The sequence below is a fragment of the Desmodus rotundus genome, chromosome 5 (genome assembly GCF_022682495.2).
Source record: "Desmodus rotundus isolate HL8 chromosome 5, HLdesRot8A.1, whole genome shotgun sequence".
Classification (NCBI taxonomy): Eukaryota; Metazoa; Chordata; class Mammalia; order Chiroptera; family Phyllostomidae; genus Desmodus; species Desmodus rotundus.
The window spans coordinates 148,177,800-148,200,109 of record NC_071391.1 but is presented as its reverse complement, the minus strand read 5'-3'; the positions used below and the strand labels follow the sequence as shown (position 1 = coordinate 148,200,109).

Genomic DNA, 22,310 nt, shown 5'->3' with positions numbered 1-22,310 from the left:
TAGGCCTCCCAGCCCAGGGTTCCAGTGCCAGGAAGGTAAGTCCCCACAACTTCTGGCTGCAAAAACCAGCAGGATTGAGTTGGTGGAAGAAACTTCTGGAGCCCTAAGCAGTTCGTCTTAAAGAACCTACACTCAGAATCACCTACTTGGACTCATTCCCTTTGAGCTCCAGTACTGGGGTAGCTGCTTGAAAGGCACCAGTGGCATAAAATGAGGAACTGAAGTGCCTGGCATCAAGGCGAGTGGAGGGCGTTGTCCCTTTTCTAAACCCTTTCCCCTCAGAGCTGGCAAGTTGTACTATATCTGAGACTCCATTAACCTGGCTAACACTGTATGACCTGCCCTGGAGATCCCCGGAGACTCCACCACACCCAGCTTATGGGCCCAGCCAAATTGCTTCTCTATATGAATGGCTGGTCTTGGCTGATGCTTCATAGCTTCCTAAATCCTATCAAACAAGCAGCAGCTGGCCTCAGTGAGCCCCAGGTCCAGCACTAGCAGCAGCCAGCCTAGATTGACAGCTTGGCTTCATCTGGGAATCTCTAAGCCCAGAACAAGTAGCAGTCATCTCAGATTGCTTTATAACTCAGGTAGGGTGGTCCTGGGCAAAACACAGGTGGGGGCTGACCTTGGCCTCCACCACCTGGGAAACCCAGGGCCAGCCCACCCAGTGGACAGCTACAGATCACGTCAGAGCACCACCACCCTGTCCCTGCTCAGCTGATTTTCCACAGAGGGTGGAGGCTGGTGGTCAGTGGTCACAGCTAGACATTGCAGCTGACTGGCCTGGGTAAATCCCTCCTGTTGATCTGCCAACAGCTAACAAGGCTCAACGACAAGAGGAGTGTGTACTCCTCTTGTACATAAGAAGGAAATAGACATGCAAGTCAGGAAGCACAGAGTCCCAAACAAGATTATGCAAAGAGGCCCACTCCAAGACACATCCTAATTAAAATGCCAAAGGTTAAAGATAAAGAGAGAATCTTAAAAGCAGCCAACAAAAGGAGTTAGTTACCTACAGAGGAGTTCCCTTAAGACTGTCAGCTGATTTCTCAAAAGAAACTTTGCAGGCTAGAAGGGAGTGGCAAGAAATATTCAAAGTCATGAAAAGCAGGGACCTACAGCCAAGATTGCTCTTCCCAGCAAAGACATCATTTAGAATCGAAGGGCAGATAAAGAGCTTCCCAGACAAGAAAGAACTGAAGGAGTTCATCATCCCCAAACCATTATTATATGAAATGTTAAAGGGACTTATTTAAGAAAAAGAAGATCAAAACTGTGTACAATAAAATGGCAAAAAATACATATCTATCAATAATTGAACCTAAAAAACAAACTAAGTGAACAAGAAGAACAGAGACAGAATCATGGATACAGAGAGCATTTGATAGTTGCCAGATGGGAGGACGGTGTGGGGGAATGGGTGAAGGGGTGAGGGGATTAAGAAGTCCAAATAGGTTGTTACAGAATAGCCATGGGGATGTGAAATACAGGAGAGGAAATGGAGTAGCCTAAAAACTTATACACATGACCCAGAGACATGAACAGTGGTAGGCGGATGGCTTGAGGGATTGGGGAGTGCTGGGTGGAGGGTGGACAAAGGGGGAAAAATCAGGACAACTGTAATAGCATAACCAATAAAATATAATTAAAAACAAAAACCAGAACAACATACATACACACACACAAAAGAGCCTTTCCTCCTTATTGTCTGTCTGCTTTATGATGAAATTGCATAGATTAAGTTACCGATTGCTATATAATTAAGCCTAAATTGCGATGCTGTGTGTGTGTGTGTGCTTTTAGCACTTTGTGCTTTGTTTTTCCTCTAAGGTTTTGGTCATTCATGTTAAATTATGTCTTCCCATTACAACACACAGTGGACTTACCCAGGGGCACTCAAGTGGGGCCCAGAATTAATAATGTTCTCATAGGAGCTTAATGAATGTTGTTGAATGAAACCAGTGAGCCCTTAGATGGTTATTTTTGCTATAAGTGCCGTGTTAGCAAATACTGAAAACAAGCATAGCTCTCTCCGTTTCTATCACTGGACATAACTAGACTTCACCCCATGGCAGACACTCACAGTCAGGCAAAAGGACAGGCTTTGCTGTCAAGTCTGGGTGCAAGTCTCAGAGCCACCATTTTCTAACCGCGTGGCCTTGGGCGAGCCACTGAACTTCCCTTAGTCTTGGCTCCTTCCTCTCCGTAAAATGGCCAGCTGGATTTTGTTAAGATTAAGTGAGATAACATAGGTGAAGCCTTTAGGGCCTGTGTGCAGTAAATGCTTGATAAAGATGAGTTATTATTTTACCTGCCTTCTCAGCCAATAGCATACCTTCCAACTGCCCATACAGGCTCATGTCTGTGCCCTGGCTGGTGTTTATGACATTGGTTTTATTGGTTTTTTTCACTTACTTCATTTTTCCTCGTGGCGTCTGTGGGTCAGTAAGCGTATCTTTGGCTTCTGAGAATCCTCCCATCCAGGTGAACTCCACTTCTGCAGGCGGAGCTGGTGCATCTTTGATTCTTGGCATGTTTTCTCTTGTAGATGTTGTTCTAGAACGGCTCTCTCTTTTGCTCTCCTGTCTACAGCAAGCCTTCCACTGAAGTTATTCATAGAGCGTGTCTGGTTCCTTTCTGAGTTATTTTGTGGAAAGTAGATTAAGGCATAGGACCAGCATCTATGCAGCTCACACTGGTTTCTTTTCCTTCTAAGGGCTAATTTGAAAGCTTATCTTAAAGAATCTTCCCCTCTTTTGAAAATCCACTATTTTCCTTCTAATAATTTAGCCTTATTCACATGTTATTTCTTTTTTCTCTCTTTGTCTGTTTTTTTTTTTAATTTCCCTGTCCGTTATGCAACATTCTCCAAGATGTGGATGAGTGCCTGGAGCCGAAGGTCTGCACCAACGGCACCTGCTCCAACCTCGAAGGCTCCTACATGTGCTCCTGTCACAAGGGCTACAGCCCGACTCCAGACCACAAGCACTGCAAAGGTGAGCGCTGCGATCAAACGTCTCACTTTTCTGTGAGCTGCCGTGAAGAGTATGTTAGAGTGACCAGCCTTCGAAAAGGGACCGCGCTACCTGTCATTCAGTTTGAGTAACATGGGGCACATTTTGGTTGGCATCTTTGAAAGTGGCTCCTCATTGTGGTTAAATACAGACCATTTCTATTTGCATAAAGGAAGACAACGTATTTTACACAGCGTCTATAAACCATAGATCTGTTTATTTAATTTTTTTTCTGGTTACGTAAATACTATACGCAGTTGCACAGTTCTGTGAATATACTAAGAACATTGAATTGCATACTTTAAATAGGTGACTTGCATGGCATGTGAGTTGTATCTCGGTGAAATTGCTATAAAAAAAACAACATACAGTCATTGTAGAAAATTCAGTAAATGCAGAAAATAAAAAAGGTAAGGTAACAATGTTATAATCCCATTCATAGACATTTCTATCTCATGGATATTTTACATAGTCATGTTCTGTATATAATTTTGAATCCTGCTTTTTGTTACTGAATAATATATGTAAGAATTTGACATCTCATTAAGAGTGCTTTTCAAAAGTATTTCAAAAAGCCGCGTAACATTGCAGTGTGTTGCTGTATCAGCATCTCCTTGCTGTTCTTCAGGTGTTGAACAAACACGTTTTTCCCAACTTCTTATTATATGTGGAAAAAAGGTCTTTAACAGTCACATTTTTAAAAAAGAACCTATGCCTGAATTTTAGGATTATTTCTTTATTCACAAAAGTGGAAATATTGATAAAATGTTCTGAATGATTTTTACTATTTTGATAGAACATTAACTTCTAATTGTTAAAAAGTATGTTTTTATTGTAAAAGGTTTAATATTTCTATGTTTATTTCTTTTAATACTGACCACTTCTATTTATTAAATATTAACTTTATTACTAAATAAATTTAACAATATATTTTAAATTATATAATTATAATAAATAATAACCTCTAATGAGCATAATTATCCATTTGTATTTACTCTTTTATAAATTGATATCTTTTCCCATTTATCAGGTTTTTAAATCAAAGTATATGAACACTTTATATATAATTTATACAAACCTATGTATATGTGCACGTATGTTACATATACCATTTTTCCAGTATATTGCTATAGTTTGTCTAAGGTTTCCCTAATTTTATTTTCCATAATTCCTTTTTTTTAAGAGGTTGTAATTACTTTTCTAGTTAAATCCATAGATTGTTTTCTTTTGCTTTCTATGGTTTTATGCACAAAAGCATGTTCTTTCAAAAGGAAAAAGTAGTAAAATAAGTAAACTTTTTCTTCTTTCCTAAGTGTGTCCATGTAAGGGAAGGACCCAGGGTTAATTTCTCGCTATTGCAGGCCGTCAGCGGACAGGGACCCTGCTGCCCTACAGAACTGAAGCATCTCCCACGGCATCTGAATGGGTGCCTTACCCCTTCATACAGCAGCACACCAGCCACTCCTTTTGTTCCCAGTCCTTCCCTCCTGGCCTGTATCCGCAACTTTCCTACCAGCTCCTTTAGCATCTCAGACCAAGTTAAACATGCGTCTGAAAGGTGTTATTTCTTCCCTCCTACCCAGGGTTAGTGGTGGGTGAAGATTTCAGGTGTTGGAAGTTATTGTTCACTTTTACATGATGACTATTTCTACTCTAGTGTCATATCCTTTCATGTATCTTCTTTCTTCCCAACCTTTCTGCTTCTTTTCATTGATTTATTCCTAAAAACTCTTGTCATCTGTGCCAACCTTCATATTCCGAATGTATTGGTCCTACTGCTTTCTTCAGCTTGCATTCTCTGGCCCATCCAAATCGATGTTACAATTGCCCTGTGGATGTTCTGGGCTTATTTTGACCCCAGCACCCCCTCATGATTATCCTGCCTTGCACACCCTTGCACGCCCACCTTCTTCCTCACTGCTTACCTGAACCACGGTTCTCCAGGGGCTCGCCATGCAACCTCGGATAAATGATCTCAGATTTTCACATCCTACATCATCTCTAAAATTTTGGGATTGGACTCCAGATGGATAATGCTCAGAGTAAAGAGATGCGGAATGAATGACTCATTGCCACTCTCTTATTCTCGGCCATTGCCATCCTGGCTGTGTTGCTTCTCTCTGATTGGCCTCCCTGGCACCCCAGGATTCAGGATCCTGGCACTCCAGGATTGGCCATCAGTCGCCGCCACCCCTAGGAACACTCATGTTATGCAGTCTGGTGGCACTCTGCCGGGCTTCCGGGAAGCCTCTCTTCACCTTCCTTTTCTTCCGCTCTGGTGTGTCAAGGACCCAACATGCTCCAGGCACTGTGTTCAACTGCAGATACACTCACAGGATATCATCCCCCAGAGAACTTTGACTCCATGGAAGAGATGCAAACCTGCAACAGAAACGTGTAGATACTTAAGTGCCAAGTGATGTCATGGGGGTGTCACGTACCCCTGATGCTATAAGGACGAGGGTGCTTCACCCCTGTGCCCATGACTCCCGTCTAATCCTGAGAAGAGCATTAGACAAACCCAGACTGGGGACATTCTACTGGACTCTGGCCCCTACCCTCAGGAAAAAACAATAGAACAAGAAACAGAAGGAAAGACCGCCTGGGGAGACGAGACACCCAGCTGCAATGTGGTGCCCAGAATTGAGTCCTGGGACAGAACGATGGCATGAATGGAGAATCTGGTGAAATCCAAATCTAATCTGGAGTTTAATTTTAAAAGGCAGAAAAGGCAGCGTATCAGATTCTAGCGTGGACTCTGGGAAACTGTGTGAGCTTGGATAAGTCTTTCAACTCACTAAGCCTGACTTGCTCAGTTGCAAAAAAAAGGCAACAGTAATGCTACCTGCCGGGCTGATGGGAGCGTTATACGTGAGAATATGGGAACAGAGGTAATACACACAGGATGAGGGAACGCAGGGGCAGAGCAGGACACGCTGTAGTTGGTAATGTAGAAGGTGGTGTACTTGCCAAGTTGTGTGGAGGCAAGTACAAAATTCTGTGAAAGCCCAGCAGTGTGTAATAACTTCACAGGAGTGTTGCCATTTGAAGTTGGTCTTAACGTATTGAACACAAAGGAAGGAAAAACTTAGCAGGCAGAGGAAACAGCACACGTCAAAGCTGGGCGGTGGCAAAGCGCTGCTACCTCCCTTTGCCACTTAACCTTGCCTCTACTCGAGTCTCCTGGTGTCCTCCATTACAGTCTGGGGCACCGTCAGGCAAGATCCCCAGCTTCTCCTTCAGAAACCTACAGTGCACTCCAAGTTTTCCTTACTCACCAATCACAGCCCTCCCTTTTTACAACAACAAATTATATAACATCCTTTTTCTGTAATTATGTCATTATCTTTCCTAAACCACATCAGCTTACAGATGTCAGAATCTTCCCAGATCGTAAATCTCTCCCTTTCCCAACATTCCAGCAACTCTGCTAATCTCATCTTATTGATGGTCCTAAATACTGACTTTGTCTTCACCTCACTAAATGTACCGGCCGCCTTCATCAACTTTTAAATACATTACATAATGTATTAATTTATTTCTGTTTGTTTCTTTGTATCTTTTTGTATCCATCTCTTTGTATCTCTTTGCATCTGTACATTTTAGCACTGTATGTCCTAAATTTAAAAATAACTAGAGTAGTCTCTATTTTAACTCTGACCTGGCCTTGTCATCGTGCAAAAAGTCTCAGTTACCTTTCACAGAGAATAATATTTTCTTTTCATCTCTTGGCACAAAAGAGAGAGGATGTTTGTCCTGCATGCCTGTTTTATTAGAAGCTTCCTTTTATCATAGGAATTTTGTCCCTCATCCGAAAAGAAAAATGCCTTTTTTATCTGTAGAACTAACATGCCTCTGTCCCCCCTTGGTTATTATAATGACTCCAAGATCACCTTCTTCAAGATAACTGGGTTGCCTCAAGTTATTCCAAATGCGTATGGCATTACTTATAATGAAGTACTTCTGACCGTCGCCCCAATTTAAATGAAGACCTTATGCAAGATGTCTGGCTCGCTCTGACGGACTTGGAGTGGAGGCTCTGGTCCCGGGGCAGACATCTGCACGTGCGAATGCTTAACTTGTCATCTTCTTTGAGGAAGGCAAAAGGAGTCCAAGGCACTGAGAATGTTGTCAGGCATGACATGAGATCAACCAGCTACACGGGCTGTTGTGGGTCTTATGTTCTCAAACCGAGAGATCTCAAGTATTTTTTAGAACGTGCTGAAAGAAATTGTGGTGTGGGATGTTCTTTGCTGTCGACCACTCTTAAAGCTAATAGACTTCGAGTGTTGGAAAGGTGTAAAATAATTCTTAAAATAAAGTTCAGCTCACTTCTTTAATTTCTCTTTGGTAGGCAGTAGTTGGCAGCCAGGACTCATTTATAAATAAAAGGAAAGGATCAATAACACGATCAGTGAAACAGAAGTTTCTAGTAAACTAATTTCTATGTAAAGTTAAATGAATAAGAAACAAATTCCTGAACTTCAATCAGAGTAATAGTTTATGTGAGTTTATTTTTTTCAGAAACATTGGTTGAGACCTTGCTTATATCAGGATAAAATTCAAAAGGTTAGTGCCTCCCTAGTGGTTAAGAAAGGCAACTTTGCTCAGGAAACAAGTAATTGTTGCTAATACATAAGGGAAGGACTGTATGGCCAATTGAGTTCTCCTGGGGAAACCTTTTATATGCGTTTTAAATATGATATTTCGGGAAGAAAACAATAGTCAGACATTGATTGCTAGGAGTTGGTTTCCTTAAAACAAACTCTGCTCCTTTTAGATTAGGGCTCCTTTATTCCCCTCTGAGTACAAAGGGCTTGTGTGGTTTTCTTCTGTTCAAGACTGATTTATCTAATGAGATCAGAACGATGTAATGGCCCAAAAACCGTTTAGAGTACTAGCTCTACTTCTGCCACAAGTGTTCTCCAGTTATCGAGGCGGCCAGTGTTCTCTTCATTTGTGTGAATTTGTATACGTGGCATCTCCTGGAACACTTATAAAGAGTTATATGCTTTCTCAGTCGAAAACTTTATGTTTAATCAAGGCATTAAAAAAAAATCCCACCACTTTCTCCTTGACATTCAAGCAGCTGTCAACATGATTCCATCATTTCACTTGGCTTCCCTTATTTCTTTCAAAATAAGTTTGGTGCCTTTTAACACAACTGTTTGTTCTTACCCTCTTTCAGCTTCTAAATATAGTAGGAATGTTTACTTCTCTTGATGACTGCCTACAATATGATTTTGTTTTGAAAATTCCTGGTAGAGTTTTAATTCCACCTTCTTTCATGAAATTCTACAGGTCTGCAAATGCCAGTTGTCATTATTTTGCGCTGGAAGTTCTGTCTTCTGTTTTCAACTCTAAAATATTTTACATGGCATTTCTGCTGTAGCCGAAGTATGGGAGAGATGGCGAAGGGCTTGATGTTGCATTAAAAGTAGCTTTAACTTGCTCCTAACTTTATTGTCTACTTGTAACTATTTCCATTCTGCAGTTCAACTACTAAGTGGGTATAAGGAACGTGAGTGGGCTGAATCATACTAAAATGTATAGTGTCTCCTATAGGAAGTGCTGTCATTTTTATAATAATAACCCCAGAATGCACTCTAGAGAACATTACATTCTCCTGGGTTGTTTCTTTCTTTCTTTCTTTTTTTTTTTTTTTTGATTTAGAGAATTTTTTTTGTTTTTGTGGGCTGTGCCTTAAAGGGCCAACCTGGAACTGGAACCCCTTGAGGGCAGTCGCTTGGTTTACGGTCTCAGAGTTGAGCTAAGTGCATCTCCTGATGCGACCTAACTGACAACAATCGCCGTCATTTGTGCGTGCAGATATCGATGAATGCCAGCAAGGGAATCTGTGCATAAACGGGCAGTGCAAGAACACCGAGGGCTCCTTCAGGTGCACCTGTGGGCAGGGCTACCAGCTGTCCGCGGCGAAAGACCAGTGTGAAGGTAGGAGAGGGGCAACGGCAACTACTGGGATTGTAGTGTAAGACGCCTGGCCTGAAAAATGTGCACTCGGGAAACTGAGTGTGTCTCTGAGAAAGTACATAGGTGGCTGGAAGGTCATTAAGACAGGAAGAAAAAGTTTTACATTTGAGAAATATGTCATCAGTGATCAGTAGTTGACCATTAATATTAGTAAGAAAAATGACCTCGCTCTGTAATTCCTTACTACAGAAAATCCATCGTATTAAATCCATTTAAAAGTTTTGCACACTAGGATTCCTGCAATTAGAAGGTCCTTAGATCAGCCTGGTGTGTGCTGTAGAATGTTAATGACCTTAGCTTGTATGTGTATTTAGCTTTATAAAATTTTCCCTTTTTAAAGAAATATCACTAAAGAAGACTATTCAACAAGCCTGAAATAGCGCCCCATTTCTACTCAGGGATAAAGTTTGGGAAAGATGTCCTATTCCTACAGGTGGTAGTGAGGATTTCCAACCTCATGGGGTTTGGCCTTAGACTGAAAGCAAATGTAATTGAGCCAAATACAAAATCACTTCCCAATAATTACATGCCTCAAGTTGTTACATTATCATCTGTGACAAGCACAAGTATCTCGAATTCTTGAAATGTCATTTATTTAAGAACAGAACACATGCTGTGCAAGTACAGTTTTACTATAAGGAAACAAAACCATATTCAGTTTATATGTAACCTTTGAAAAGTTAATGAGTAATAATGGTGCTACAAGAGAGACAATACGTGGTGGTACTACAAAGGACCTGCCAATATGACTGTAACTTTCCCAAGTATCCCTCTGGAGGAAGTCTTTACAACACCTCGTCTAAACATGGAGAGCATTAGAGCGCACACCGGCACACTCACGCACACAGACAGACGAAGTGATTGCTTCTGGATTCTAGGAGTCCCTCTCCAAGCTTTATACTTTTATGACTCCTGGCCTCAGTTAGCTAAGCATTTGTCCGACACCTCCCATGCAGAGAAAACTATGAATGAGTGTACATAAGGGCGGAGGTCTACCCATAATGTAAGAAGGCAATGATAGCCGTGATCCTTTCCTTGGAAGAGCCTGCGGTATCGCTACCGAAGAACAGTCAGATACACACAGAACCACCCACCAGACCGTCAATAGGGACAAACCAGTGTTCGGTGTGAGATGTCGTGATGACCGGAAGAGTGTCGTTAATCCAACTGGGGGAGCGCAATGGTGTCGGGTCCTGGTGGAAACTGCTGTTTGTGTTAACTCATAGAATCCCGTTGCCAGGAGTTGATAAATATATATTCCACCGTTATGGTCGAAGTCTACCATGAATTGAACGTCTGCTAATTTTAAAACACTAGGTCATCTAAGAAATAAAAAAGCCTGTGGTAGACATAGTCCCTGCTCTCAGGTATCTTAAAATCTAATGAAGAAGATTGGATCAATGATAAGTAATTAAACTGTGATAATGAAGATCAATCTACTTGCACAGGGGCAGTGTATTATTGTGCCTTTTGTGTGTGGATATGAGGCAGGAATGTGTGTGAGCCTGAGCTCAGGACTTGGTTACAGAACAAATAATGCCTCAGCCAGGGATGTGTGGGTCCAGGAGGAGAGATTCATTGGCAATGCACACACCTGCTGGGCTGAGAGGAGGAAAAGGCCATTAGAGAAAAGCGTTGTTACTGAGAGGCGTGGAACGGGACGCCTGATGATTAGGGAGCTGAAGGGTGAATCACGAGAAAGAGATGATGCATGTGGGATGAGGCTTCTGATCGGGGGTCAGAGTGAAGGGTCAAATACTAAAGGAATCAGTGGTGCTATTTTCCAACAAAACTTTAATTATAGTAACAGGCAGCGGGCTGTAGTGTGTAGCCCTTTAGACTATTACAGAGTGTCGTAGTCAAACCTCTAGAAGAAATCTAAGACGTTTACTGGAGGCTTATAGATTCCAGCAAAATATCTGCCACTCATCCGTGAACAGTGGGATGACTGTGTACAGGCTCTTAACACATTGATTAAATCTTTAAATTCATCTGGATTTTTCCCTGTTTGGGGATTAATGAGTTTTTACTAGAGCATAGTGTAATTCCCAGAATGAAAAATCCAGTCTAAGTTAATTACAAACCAGAGAGTTTATAAACGTCCTGTGCAGGAATGATTAGAAGTGTTTTGAAAGCATCACTTCTGTGGCTCCTGTTTCCTCTCTTATGCCTTAGATATCGACGAGTGCCAGCACCAGCACCTCTGCACCAATGGGCAGTGCAGGAACACGGAGGGCTCCTTCCGCTGTGTCTGTGACCAGGGTTACCGAGCATCCGCCCTCGGGGACCACTGCGAAGGTGAGACTTGCTCCTGATTTCAGAATCTGGAGATCTGGGTGTTAGCCCAGCCTCTGCCCTCGAGCCCAGCCTTTTGACTTCACAGCCGAGGGCATTAGGTCCCTGCAAAGAATTTCCCTGTGTTGTCACACAAATAATTCGGAGAAGGGAGTGGAATCCAGGTTTCCTCTGCACTGCTTGGAGCTGTTTTTAGAAGAGCTGTGGCCGCTAAAGGAGTAGAGGACCAGTATAACCTTTCTCAGCTGTGGATGGTTAGCAGTCCTGGGTGTGGAGTTCTGAATTGTAACCTTATTTATGCAGGACCAGCATCCAAATGTTCCTAGTGAATAAACCCAAGTTAATTTTGCAGATAACTGGAAAGTTTTTGAGAGCCAAACATTAGTTGAAGTTTGAGCTTTTTGCATAAGATATTTCTAAAGGACACCCTGTCGATACAGCATCATGCAGACATTAACCACTTTCACTGCCTGCCATGGTTGAGAACCGCTCCCAAGTAGTCCGGGCCGCTGAACCAGGCTGCCACCCGCCCATCACTTGTGACTTCTGTCTGACTTTTGTATCCATCCAAGTAGCAGTTTTCTCCCAGCCCACCTGCTGACTTACTGCCTTTGGACCCTGTCCGTTGTGAGATGTGAATGCGGCAGGTCTGAGCCCCACACGGAGCGTGAGAGTCTCCGAGTGGCGGGTCTGAACCCCCTGTCTGAGAGCAGTGGATGAACTTCTCAGTGAATGGGTTTGTGGCCCATATTTCAATGGCCCCAGGTACTTTCCTCACTTCCCGGCCCCATTGGTCAGGAAAGATCCGCTGTCTTGTACTTCACAGCCTCTGCCCAGAGAGCTTGGCACCAGTAGTCACAACCCCTCCGGAGGGCACTTTGGGCATTTTCAGGGGCTTTAAAATGTCCATTATCATTTAGCCAATAAATCACCTTCTAGGATTTTTTCCTAAGGTGGTAAAGGTCTGAAAGCACTGGTGGAAAGTTGTAATGAGCATGCCTATTGAAAAACGGGCAAATGGTCAAACAAATGATAAGTCAACATAATAAAATTCGATTGTGGGGAAGGTCATGTTTGGGGGACCCTACAACACATGGCTGCATGTTCACGATTCAACACGGTGCTGTTCCGAAGTGAGAGAGGTGGCCGTGTTGGGGGAGCCCGTCTTGGGAGAGCCTGTCGTCAGGTCTGTCGGTGGCAGGGCACATGGTAAGACCCTGGAAGTCTTCTGCCCCAGGCCTGGTTGGGCCAAGAGGTTGACCAAGGCATTGATTCAATTTGGGGTAATGGGTTCTCATCCAAGGGCACATTCGTCTATTTTGGCTGTAATAACAGGTAACTGCCTTTCAGAAGTCCAAGATGTTTAGTCTAAAAACATCCATTGCATGAAAAGGCAAACAAAAACTGTTTAGCCAACTCGCTCATCATTATGAATATATATATGTTTATAAGAGACTGTTATGTTCCATGAGAAAGCTTCTTTTGGAATATATTATCAGCTGTTTTTCCTGAAGTCAGGGCTAATTTCCCTACTGTTCTAGGTTATAAATAGGACTGGAGTCCATCCAACTAAGTCAGAGCTCCCTTTGAAAGTATATTAGCACTTCAGCCTGCTAATTCCCGACCCTCCCCAGTGTATTTAGCTGTAATTAACTGAGCTGCGATGGGCTACATGCCTCTCACAGCTGTGGGAAGAAGAGCCCTCTTTCTTGCTGGCTTATATATTTACATGTGTAGTTTTTCTCTAGTAATCCTGGCAAAGACGTAGTTTTCTTACTGTTATCCTGCAGTCCTGCTGGCCTTTCACGTCGAGTCAGAAGCCCAAGTGTTGTATTCATTTCTGGGCGCAACTGACTCCTCTCAGCAGCCCCTTTGTCTAAGATCATGGTGTTACCCTGGTTGTCCTGGTTCTCAGGGGTCCAGGCAGCTCCACCTTCACAGGCTCTGCCTCTGACTTGTCCCCCTTCCAGGCACAGCCCCTAATTCCATGCCTGTTGTAGCGCCTTCCCTTCCTCTCACTGTGGTTGCTTCCTGCTGATCCCTTGCAAAGCCTGAGAAAAAGATTTCTGATTTACTCCAACTTGCTCTGGCCCTGTCTCTTGGTCATTTCTTTGTGGACCAAAGCCACAAAGGTGGGAAGAAGTGATAGTATTTCTTTCCTTGTCAGAATCATTCAGTTTATACATTTGTTCAACAAATATTTATTGGAAGCATGGGACATTTAGCAGTGGTAATAAACCAAACAGACAAAAGTTCCTGCCCTTGTAGAGCTTACATTCTAGTGAGGGAGATAACAATAAACTCGATGGTAAGGAAAATAGGTAGTTTATTAAATGGCAATAAATGTGATGGAGAAAGATGAAAGGGAGATGTACATAGGGAGTGCCGTGGGAAGGAGGGTAGTGGTTTTAAATAAGGAGGCAAGCAGAGGCTTCCCTGAAATGATGACATTGGATTATTTATGGGAAGAGTGTTTTGTTCAAAGGAACAGCAGGTGCAAGCTTCCCCAGGAGCAGGCTTTGTGGAAGAGATTAGGAGCTCAACATGGGCCATTTAAATTCATGATGCCTATAATGAGTATTCAAACAAAGATAGCTGAGATGCAATTGGACCGGTGCATTTGGAGTTCAGCAGTGAGTTCTGGGCTGGGAGTCATCAGCAAATAGATAGTATTTAAAGCGGTGAAATTGGAAAAAGTCACCAAGGCAACTGAGTGTAGCTAGAAGAGAGAAGAGGTCCAGAGACTGAGTCCTGGGTCCTGCAGCATTGAGAAGTGAGGAAATGGGTGGGAGTGAGCAGCAGGACTGAGAAAAGTGGCAAGTAGGAAAGGAGGAAATGCAGAGTCTTAGAGAAGAAAGTATTTCAAAGGGGCGGGGGGCTGTGGTGAACTGTGTCAAACGTGGACCAAAGATTAATCATGGGATCCAGCCAAGTGGAGGTCATAGGTAACTTTGACAGACTCAGTCTCAGTGGAGGGGCAACCAAAATTGGCTGTTGCCTTCCTTGAAGCCTGTTGCCCATCTCCTGGAAGGAGTCTGTCTTTCACACCACCCTAGGTGGCCACGCAGGACAGTCCTTGGCCAGGCTCTTAATGTTCAACCGACTTTGTTTCTTTGTTTTGTTTTTGAAGATAGAGGTCTTGCAAAAAACTTTTTTTAAACTAAACCAGACTCCAATATAATGCGCTGAGTTTTAAAGTCTGTACAATTATTGATAAATACTTAATGCTTCTTTTTTCTCACATACATTATTTCTCTTGGAATTTGGAAAATGAGTCAAAAGAAAATACTACCAAGCTTTACGTTTGGCATTACAGAATGACATCCTTACAAAAAAATCTCATCAGTTCCTTGGGGAATGATTGCATTCGCAATGGCTTAAGAATCCAATGGTGGATCTGATCAGATAGAAATCGATACATAAATGCCTGCGCCTTGAGTGTGGTCACGGTCACATGGATGTGTCCACATTTGTCAAACTCATTGAAATGGACTCTTAAAACTAGGTGCACCTATTGTATGTAAATTATACTTCAGTGAACTTGGAAAACACATTAAAAAAATAACCCACTTCATTGGTGACAAAGTCACATCAGAATTTGTGTTTTATGTTTTAGGATCAGCATTCAGAAATATTTTAAATCTGGGTGAATATCATAACTTGTTTTTATTTTGACAGAATGAAATTATAAAGTGCTTATTTCTCTTTTATTTTCCCCATGAATAGTACAGAAGCCAATTAATTGGTTGATTGGGTTCTAAGACGAAAATTTAATTGGTGCCTCTGCATTTTGAACCAGATGGCGAGGAGAACTAGACCTCAGCGGTCTCCATATTTACTTCCACCTGGAGCTTCTCGTGTATTTTCACAGCAATCATAGCGATTTGCAAGAAGTGTCATAGTATGCCAAATTCTGAGAAAACGAAGAAGGTTTGATTCCTTAGCTTTCTTCGCTGCTAATAATTTAAATCCTCTGCAGACAAAAGAGGAAGGACTCATGGAGTGTGTTAGGAATAATGAGCTCTGACGAGGAGTAAATGTGGTACTAAACAGCTCTCTGGAAAGTTCTGCCTGGCGTTCATGCGGTGAGGGAGGTCATTAATTGTCTCACATGCTTGTAGTCAAACACTCAATACTGGTTACAGAAACCATTTTTAGTTGTGCATATGCTTTGAATATATATATTTAAAAATCCAGGCAACATCAAACCTGTTTGTGACAGCTGCTGAGTTAGTGACTTTAGTGAGCCTTTGTCCCTTTCTGCCCAAAGCCCCCCTTCTTCCCTCTCCTCCACCTTCCGTCTCACTGGTGAGTTTTCAAGTAAATTCCTTTTATCACCAAGAAGCCTTCTTTCACCTTTATGATATCTCTTTTCTAACTTCATGTGACCGCTGAAGTTGGTACTATTCTTTTGACAAATGATTATATTTTTGACAGCCTTTATGTTAAATTGTTTTGGACTTCTATAACAATTTAATATTGCATGTGTTTATTAATACAAATTTTTTTGAACAATCATTTCTCTCAAGGAGCAGGGACCATGCCAAATACTTTAAAAGTTTTCCTATAATGCATAATACAGGATCTTGTGTACATAGATACTCAAGATATTCTTAACAATACGTATTTAAAGAATATTTTTATTCTCTATCATCACCAAGAATATAGCCAAGTAAATTATTCTTTGTTACAGAATTTTGACTTTTCCTCTTCCAGTTAATTTCATTTGATGTTAAAATTTCAGATTATATATGTATTGTTCAAAGTTAAAAATCTTTTAAAATGTTTCATTTTTTTAAAAAAAGTCTAAAAGTTAAAAAGTATCACACATTTCAAATCATGTATTACGAAGGATGTAAAAAATGTGCACTTACGGTACCGCATGTGAGTTTTGTATAAAGGTAAGGAGAAACACCTCATTAAGAGAGAGTTTACTTAATTTTAAATTTTTAAAATTGATTTGTAGATATTAACGAATGCTTGGAAGACAAGAGCGTGTGCCAGGGAGGAGGCTGCGTTAACACCAAAGGGTCCTATGACTGCACTTGTCCCGACGGATTCCAGCTGAATGACAATAAAGGGTGTCAAGGTACTACTCTCGCCCTCTTTGTTGCCCTTCCCGTAGTTCTCCAGTTCCAGGTGCTTCCTGATGATGACCTGTGGATTTGCCACCTGCGTTATATGTGAATGATCTTTGCCAGTTTGTATTTTTAAAAGAACTTTCAGTGTGGTGATTGTGGTGGGGGGGGTGGGAAGGGAGGTTTAAGGGGACTAAATGGTAATGGCAAAAGTACAATAATAAAAAAATTATTAAGTAAAAAAATAAACACCAGTCCATAAAGGAGTGGGCTGCCTCAGGGTCAAAAATAAATAAGTAAGTAAAATAAAGGGTCTTTCTTGGGCTTGCATCGAGGACAGGACCTTCTCCTTTGCACAGCATCTTGTTACCAACTGGGACTCGTGTGTTTTAGACGAGATCGGGCGCGTTCAGGGTGGTATGGCCGTAGACTGGGACTCATGTGTTTTAGAACTGTGTCCTCTCTTCGCATGCTGTGCGGTAATGGAGATCACCTGCAGTTTGTTGGTTCTTCCCTGGGCCATCCCTGGGACTTGATTCTAAATTACCTTTCTAGCTTTTTAATATCCTTCATGGGCATATTTCATCTTGTGCCCTAGCTGACGTTTTTTCTTTCTTTTTCCGTATCCCTGTTTTATCCAGTGTCCAGCTTTTTCTCTTCCTAAAAAAATCTCAATAATTCAATCAAAATTATGAAGAACAAGATCTGATTTTTTTTTTCCAAGTGCTACCACATTTACTCTCACAAACAACAGTACAGTGGTCACATGGTACTAGTAAGAACACAGCACTAATTACAACTCAGCTTTAACTGAACACCTACTCTATGCTGAAAACTGTAGGTACCTCCTTCAATTCTTATAAAATTTGAGATTTTCTTTCATTCATTTTGTACATGAATAACTGAGGCTCAGGCATGTTAATTAGCACGCTTCTCCCCAATAAGTGATAGAGCTTTGAACCCAATATCTTTTTTCACTACCGTTCTGTCTCCATACCAGGTCTTATGACATTTATAGCTGAAAGAAAAGATGTGAGATTTAGTTGTTTTCCCCAGTGTGATGCACTGAGTCGTTATGGATGCCGGGACTGAAAAACCCGATGGTGTAGATTCAGTGTCCCAACACTGTTCGCCGTACCTGGCTGCCCCACGAGTTTTCCTGTGTTTATTAGTTTTAGTAAATCCATGCCACTGAAAACCCACACTTCCATATACCTTTACAGATACGTATTTCTGGCTCTTAGATAAATATTATTTTTTCTTATGGTTCCTCTACCATTATGGAACTCCATCGCGTAGCCCCAAGGAACCCTTAAATAAAGGGTTGTTGGAGTTACTCTTTATGCACCGCCACTGGCAGGTATGCCTTTTATACTGCATTGTCATAAACTACATCTCCTCTCACATGTCCCAAATCATAGTATTCTTGAAAGGGAAGATGGTGTCTACTCTTTAGAATGTGGTACTGGAATAATATTATCTCCTATGTCTGGATCTTCATCCACACCCAGCCGTGTGTCTCTGAGATACCGAAGACGTGGGCCTTTGCCTCAAGGTCTTCTGAAATTAATTTCCTTACTCATCCCAAGATTTAAATACACTGCTGTAGAACTCGTTCAATATCATTTATTTGTCACCGTGACTTAATAAGGCGAATTTTTCACTATTTACAAAGCAGAATTTAAAGGTACTTGGATTTAGTGCAGTTGAAAAGGAAGTTTATGTGAGAATATCCATTTTAGGACTTTTACATGTTTACAAAATGAATCTTGATTTATATAAAACTGCCAAGAGATGCCTTGAAACAAACAAAAACCAATCTGAAACCGATTTTGAATACAGATTTATTTTTCTTGACTGGAAAGTAATAGTTTCTTTTCTAATATCTCTCATCACAATGTTTTTTGACCGAACAGAGGCAAAACCAAGTCTTAGCACAAGGGGACCATGATTTGATATTGCAGATTTTAGTGTTAAACATCTGGAGCTAAATCACAAGGAAGTAATTTAGTCATCTGATTTATTAATCGAACTACTATCTTTTCTCAGTACATTAAATTTGTTTGTGATTCGATACGTGACTTCCAAACATATGATGTGTCATTGACTATTTGTGAAGTGGACTTCTATCTGTGTCGCCTTGGTGATTCCTGTTTTCCAGAATACATGAACATGTCTACTTTAAAAAATACAAATCCAAATGGGTGAAACATATTCCTGAAGCAGGTCTTAATACCTTTTAAATCATTTCATCTCTGAATATGCTCTGTCCTCCACTGTCCATTATCAGAGGCTGTTTGTGACGACGAGTGCACTGATGTCGTTCTGAATCACCTTCTCTTGCTGTGTTTCTGGAGGCAACATGTGCTCGCCTGTTTCTGTCTAATCCCCTGGTTGTGTCGCCATTGTGTAGCTTGGTGTAGAATTCAGAGTTTGTTTTAATGCTGAAAATGTAATTGGTGACAATGCTAATGACCACGGAGCGTGTTTGAATAACAGTGTGTGATAGGCGTAAACTTAAAACCTTACCCAATAATGTGAAGACAGTTCCCTATCAGTAAGGCATTTTCAAATGGAAGTATATCTGAGCGTCTCTTCCCCCAGCAAAATTAATGATGATATACAGACAGCATGGAAATTCCATGTTAATCGTCTGTAGGAATGTGGCAGCATACATTTGAGATTCAGAACACACTTCAGTTTCACGTTTTGACTTACACACGCCAAGGAGTGAATTTCTGTGGAATCTCAGACCCATGAAAGAAACCCAACGTAAATACAGTCTGGCTTTCAGCTGAGCTCCTAGCAGCATAGTTTAGAAATGCCTCAATAAGTACAACCCAAATTGAATGCATATGTTTCTCTACTTCCAGATATTCGTGTTGTTCTTTCTTAGCGCTTTCCTGGAAAAAAGGCTGGGGAATTCGTTTTTCAGTTTCTGTCATCAAACTTTTTATACAATTATTTGTTAATCAGTGACTTCTCTTGAAGCAAGAACTTTATGCACATTGTTCCCTGGGAGAAGTTGCAAAGCAGGCAGCTTTTAATAGGCCACATTGAGGCATTGGATGAAATAAGGAGGTGGTCTTGAACAACCTCCAGGGATGTGCAAGATGGGTATAGACCTTGAGCTTGATCTCTAGACCAGTGGAACTTTTTGGCATCTTTTTGCCCAGGTAGAGGTAAGTCTGGGTAGCAGGTTAGAAAGAAACTAAGGAACTAAGGCTAAGAGAAGGTCAGAGCTCAAAAAAGGTGACCAATATAAGATATTATCAGTAGTTAGAGATCAAACATAGAGGCTATCAGAGATTTTTATTAAAAAAGTGAAGAATTTTTTAGTGTGAAATCATATTGAGAAATAGTTAAGTAGGAAATGATTCATTCCTCTTCCTTGAAACATTTTAAAATTAGTGGCAATAACAAGAATGGAAGGATTTTGAAGAAAATGAGTAATTCCTGCTTGGTTTCTTATTTTGATTTAGCAATGGATAAGCCAATTAGTCTGAATCATATGGCATGTGGAAGGGTAAAGATTCCAGGATTAATACAGAGAGATGGAAAAATCATCGCCAGAATTCCCGTTGCACAACGAGATCAACAGGTCAAAAAGAAGTGCCTGGGAGATCCTGGATGCAGGGAAAGGGACGACTTTCTTGAGAAGGAGCAGAGTTGGTGGCTAAGCATGTTCTAGAGGTCACTAGGAAGGCCTCTTAGCTTTGAAGTTCTTCATGCCTGTTCCTGCCTCCCCTATGATATTGTGAGCTTCATAATATCAAGGGCCCCATCCTGCTTGGTCTTCTCATAGAAAGCATTCAGTAGACATTTTTCATTAAATTAAAGATGGACTCCTTCTAAGAGGATGTATCGAGGACCTATTTAGTAAGAGATAAACGGGGGTCTAGGACACTTTAGGAAAATAGGAAAATGGCCTTAGTAGGACAAGTTGCCTGGATGGCTCAAGGACTTGTGATAGTTAGTTTTTATTCACCCCCGCCCCCTTAATCAAGAGAACCAGCCAATCTCTGTTCAATTAGTAGAATGTGAACATAACTGTGAACTTGTGTGCTGGATAATACACTATTCATGTGCTGTACTAGAAGCTGGGGACTCAGAATTAAAATATTCAGTTCTCATCAAAAAGCGATCAGTGTAGTGATGGACATGGATGAGTAAAATAACAATTAAAGCAGAGTGTAAATAGTTCCATGTGTTAGTACCAACATGAATAAAGGAACTGTTCTCCGAGATTCCTTATGTTGTCAACTTGGGCACTGTTAGCCAGAATAATTAGAACTGGCTTGAAAGAAGAGTGTACTTACACCAACCCTCCTTGCCTTACCGTGTTCCGGAGCGCATCATCACTCTGGCCACAGGGAGCATCCGCACTCTTCACTGAGCACAGGCAGAGCACAGGTGGTAAACACAAGTTTAACTAGAGCAGGATTTGCTCAAAAGTCGTAACAACAGCAACTACCGCTCTTTGACCCTTAGTTGTGGGGTCGGCACTGCGCTCAGCAGCTGACCCTCATTCACCCATTTCATCATCGCAGAGCTGTGCAAATAATAGGAACTTCTTGGTCAAAATGGCCTTCTTTTTTCTTGTATTTTCTTTCTTTTATACATTTTTAATGAAGTAAAGATTGGAGCCTATTTCATGTATATAGTCAGGAGACACTTGTGAGGCACCGTGTGCAAACCAAACACTATAAATCAGATACCCAGCCTTGCCCTTAAGAAGTTCCCATCCTGGAGATGGATGGGCAGGGGTGTTACAGGGTGTACAGACTACAACAGAGTTGTGTGCATGGCAGTGGGAGGGGACAGAGGAGGACACAGCTTTCTCACAGAGGAGTTCTTGATTCTACGAGACTGTTCCTCAAGTCTAAAGCAAGGGTAGCTTTGTGTTGAACCTATGAAATTACTTTTGTTTGGTAGGTTGAACATGGCTGAACATTGGCTATTTTGCATGATTCAACCCAAACGGTTTCATGACAGTCCACCAGTCTTATGATGCTCTGGTATTTTTGTACAGATGGCGTGCCTGTGTCACAAGATACGTGTCTGACCACTTTGTAATAGATTACTGTACATCTGGTATTATAGGGAAGAAAGAAACAGATTTTTTTCATGTGTTTGGAACTCTCTTTTCAATTCCAGATATTAATGAATGTGAGCAGCCCGGGCTCTGTGGTCCTCATGGAGAGTGTCTAAACACAGATGGTTCTTTCCACTGTGTCTGCGAGCAGGGTTTCACGATCTCTGTAAGTGGCCGGACGTGTGAAGGTAAGATGAACCATGAGAGATCCTATTGTTACTGTGCAATAAGGTGGCGAGGACGTTGCTTTCTATAAAACAGGCAAAGGCTCTAAGACGCGAAGAGATAGTCACAGCTGAAGACCTCGAAGCACATGTACCTCAGGGTGACTCCTACAGGAAATCACGGCTCATGGTTCCCGAGATTTACAAATATGATAACCTGAGGATAAGATGTCGAAAACACTCACAGATGCTTTCACCAATGGCACTGAATTAATGAGCCAGAGTGCGCAGGAGGTGATGATTTAGGTGCACGTGGGAGACCCACAGGAAAACTGTGGCAGCCTCCCGGCTGTAACTTGAGACTTGCCTGTTTTGATTATGCTTCATATAGATCATCTCCATCGTTCTGTTTATAAAAATAATGTCTTGCTTGATTTCTCTGTGCCGTTGTCAGCAGAGATTTTCCAGAGTTATTCCCCTAATATCCTTAGCTCTAAGCCAGTGTATTTTCTTACCTGTCAGTATTCATTATCCCCTAAAGGCTAATTAAGTTAAGATAACACTGTTGGCTTCCTGTTTGTGACCTCTCTGTGTTTTCAGGGATACAGCACCGGTTAGATTCACAAAGTTTGTGTTTTTGATGACGTTATAGTTTGATAAATTGGGGAAT

General features: G+C 41.6%; 1 protein-coding gene across 12 annotated transcripts in view; it reads left to right on the top strand.

Moving 5' to 3' along the window:
- Window positions 1-22,310, top strand: part of LTBP1 (latent transforming growth factor beta binding protein 1) — a 365,905-nt gene that overhangs the window by 276,323 nt on the left and 67,272 nt on the right. For all 12 annotated transcript variants that reach the window (XM_045189319.3, XM_024552641.4, XM_045189318.3 and 9 more), the window contains 5 exons: window positions 2,877-2,999; window positions 8,847-8,969; window positions 11,184-11,306; window positions 16,270-16,392; window positions 21,539-21,664. In XM_045189319.3, the coding sequence (XP_045045254.2) occupies window positions 2,877-2,999; window positions 8,847-8,969; window positions 11,184-11,306; window positions 16,270-16,392; window positions 21,539-21,664 (618 nt within the window). The remainder of the gene's footprint in view (window positions 1-2,876; window positions 3,000-8,846; window positions 8,970-11,183; window positions 11,307-16,269; window positions 16,393-21,538; window positions 21,665-22,310) is intronic.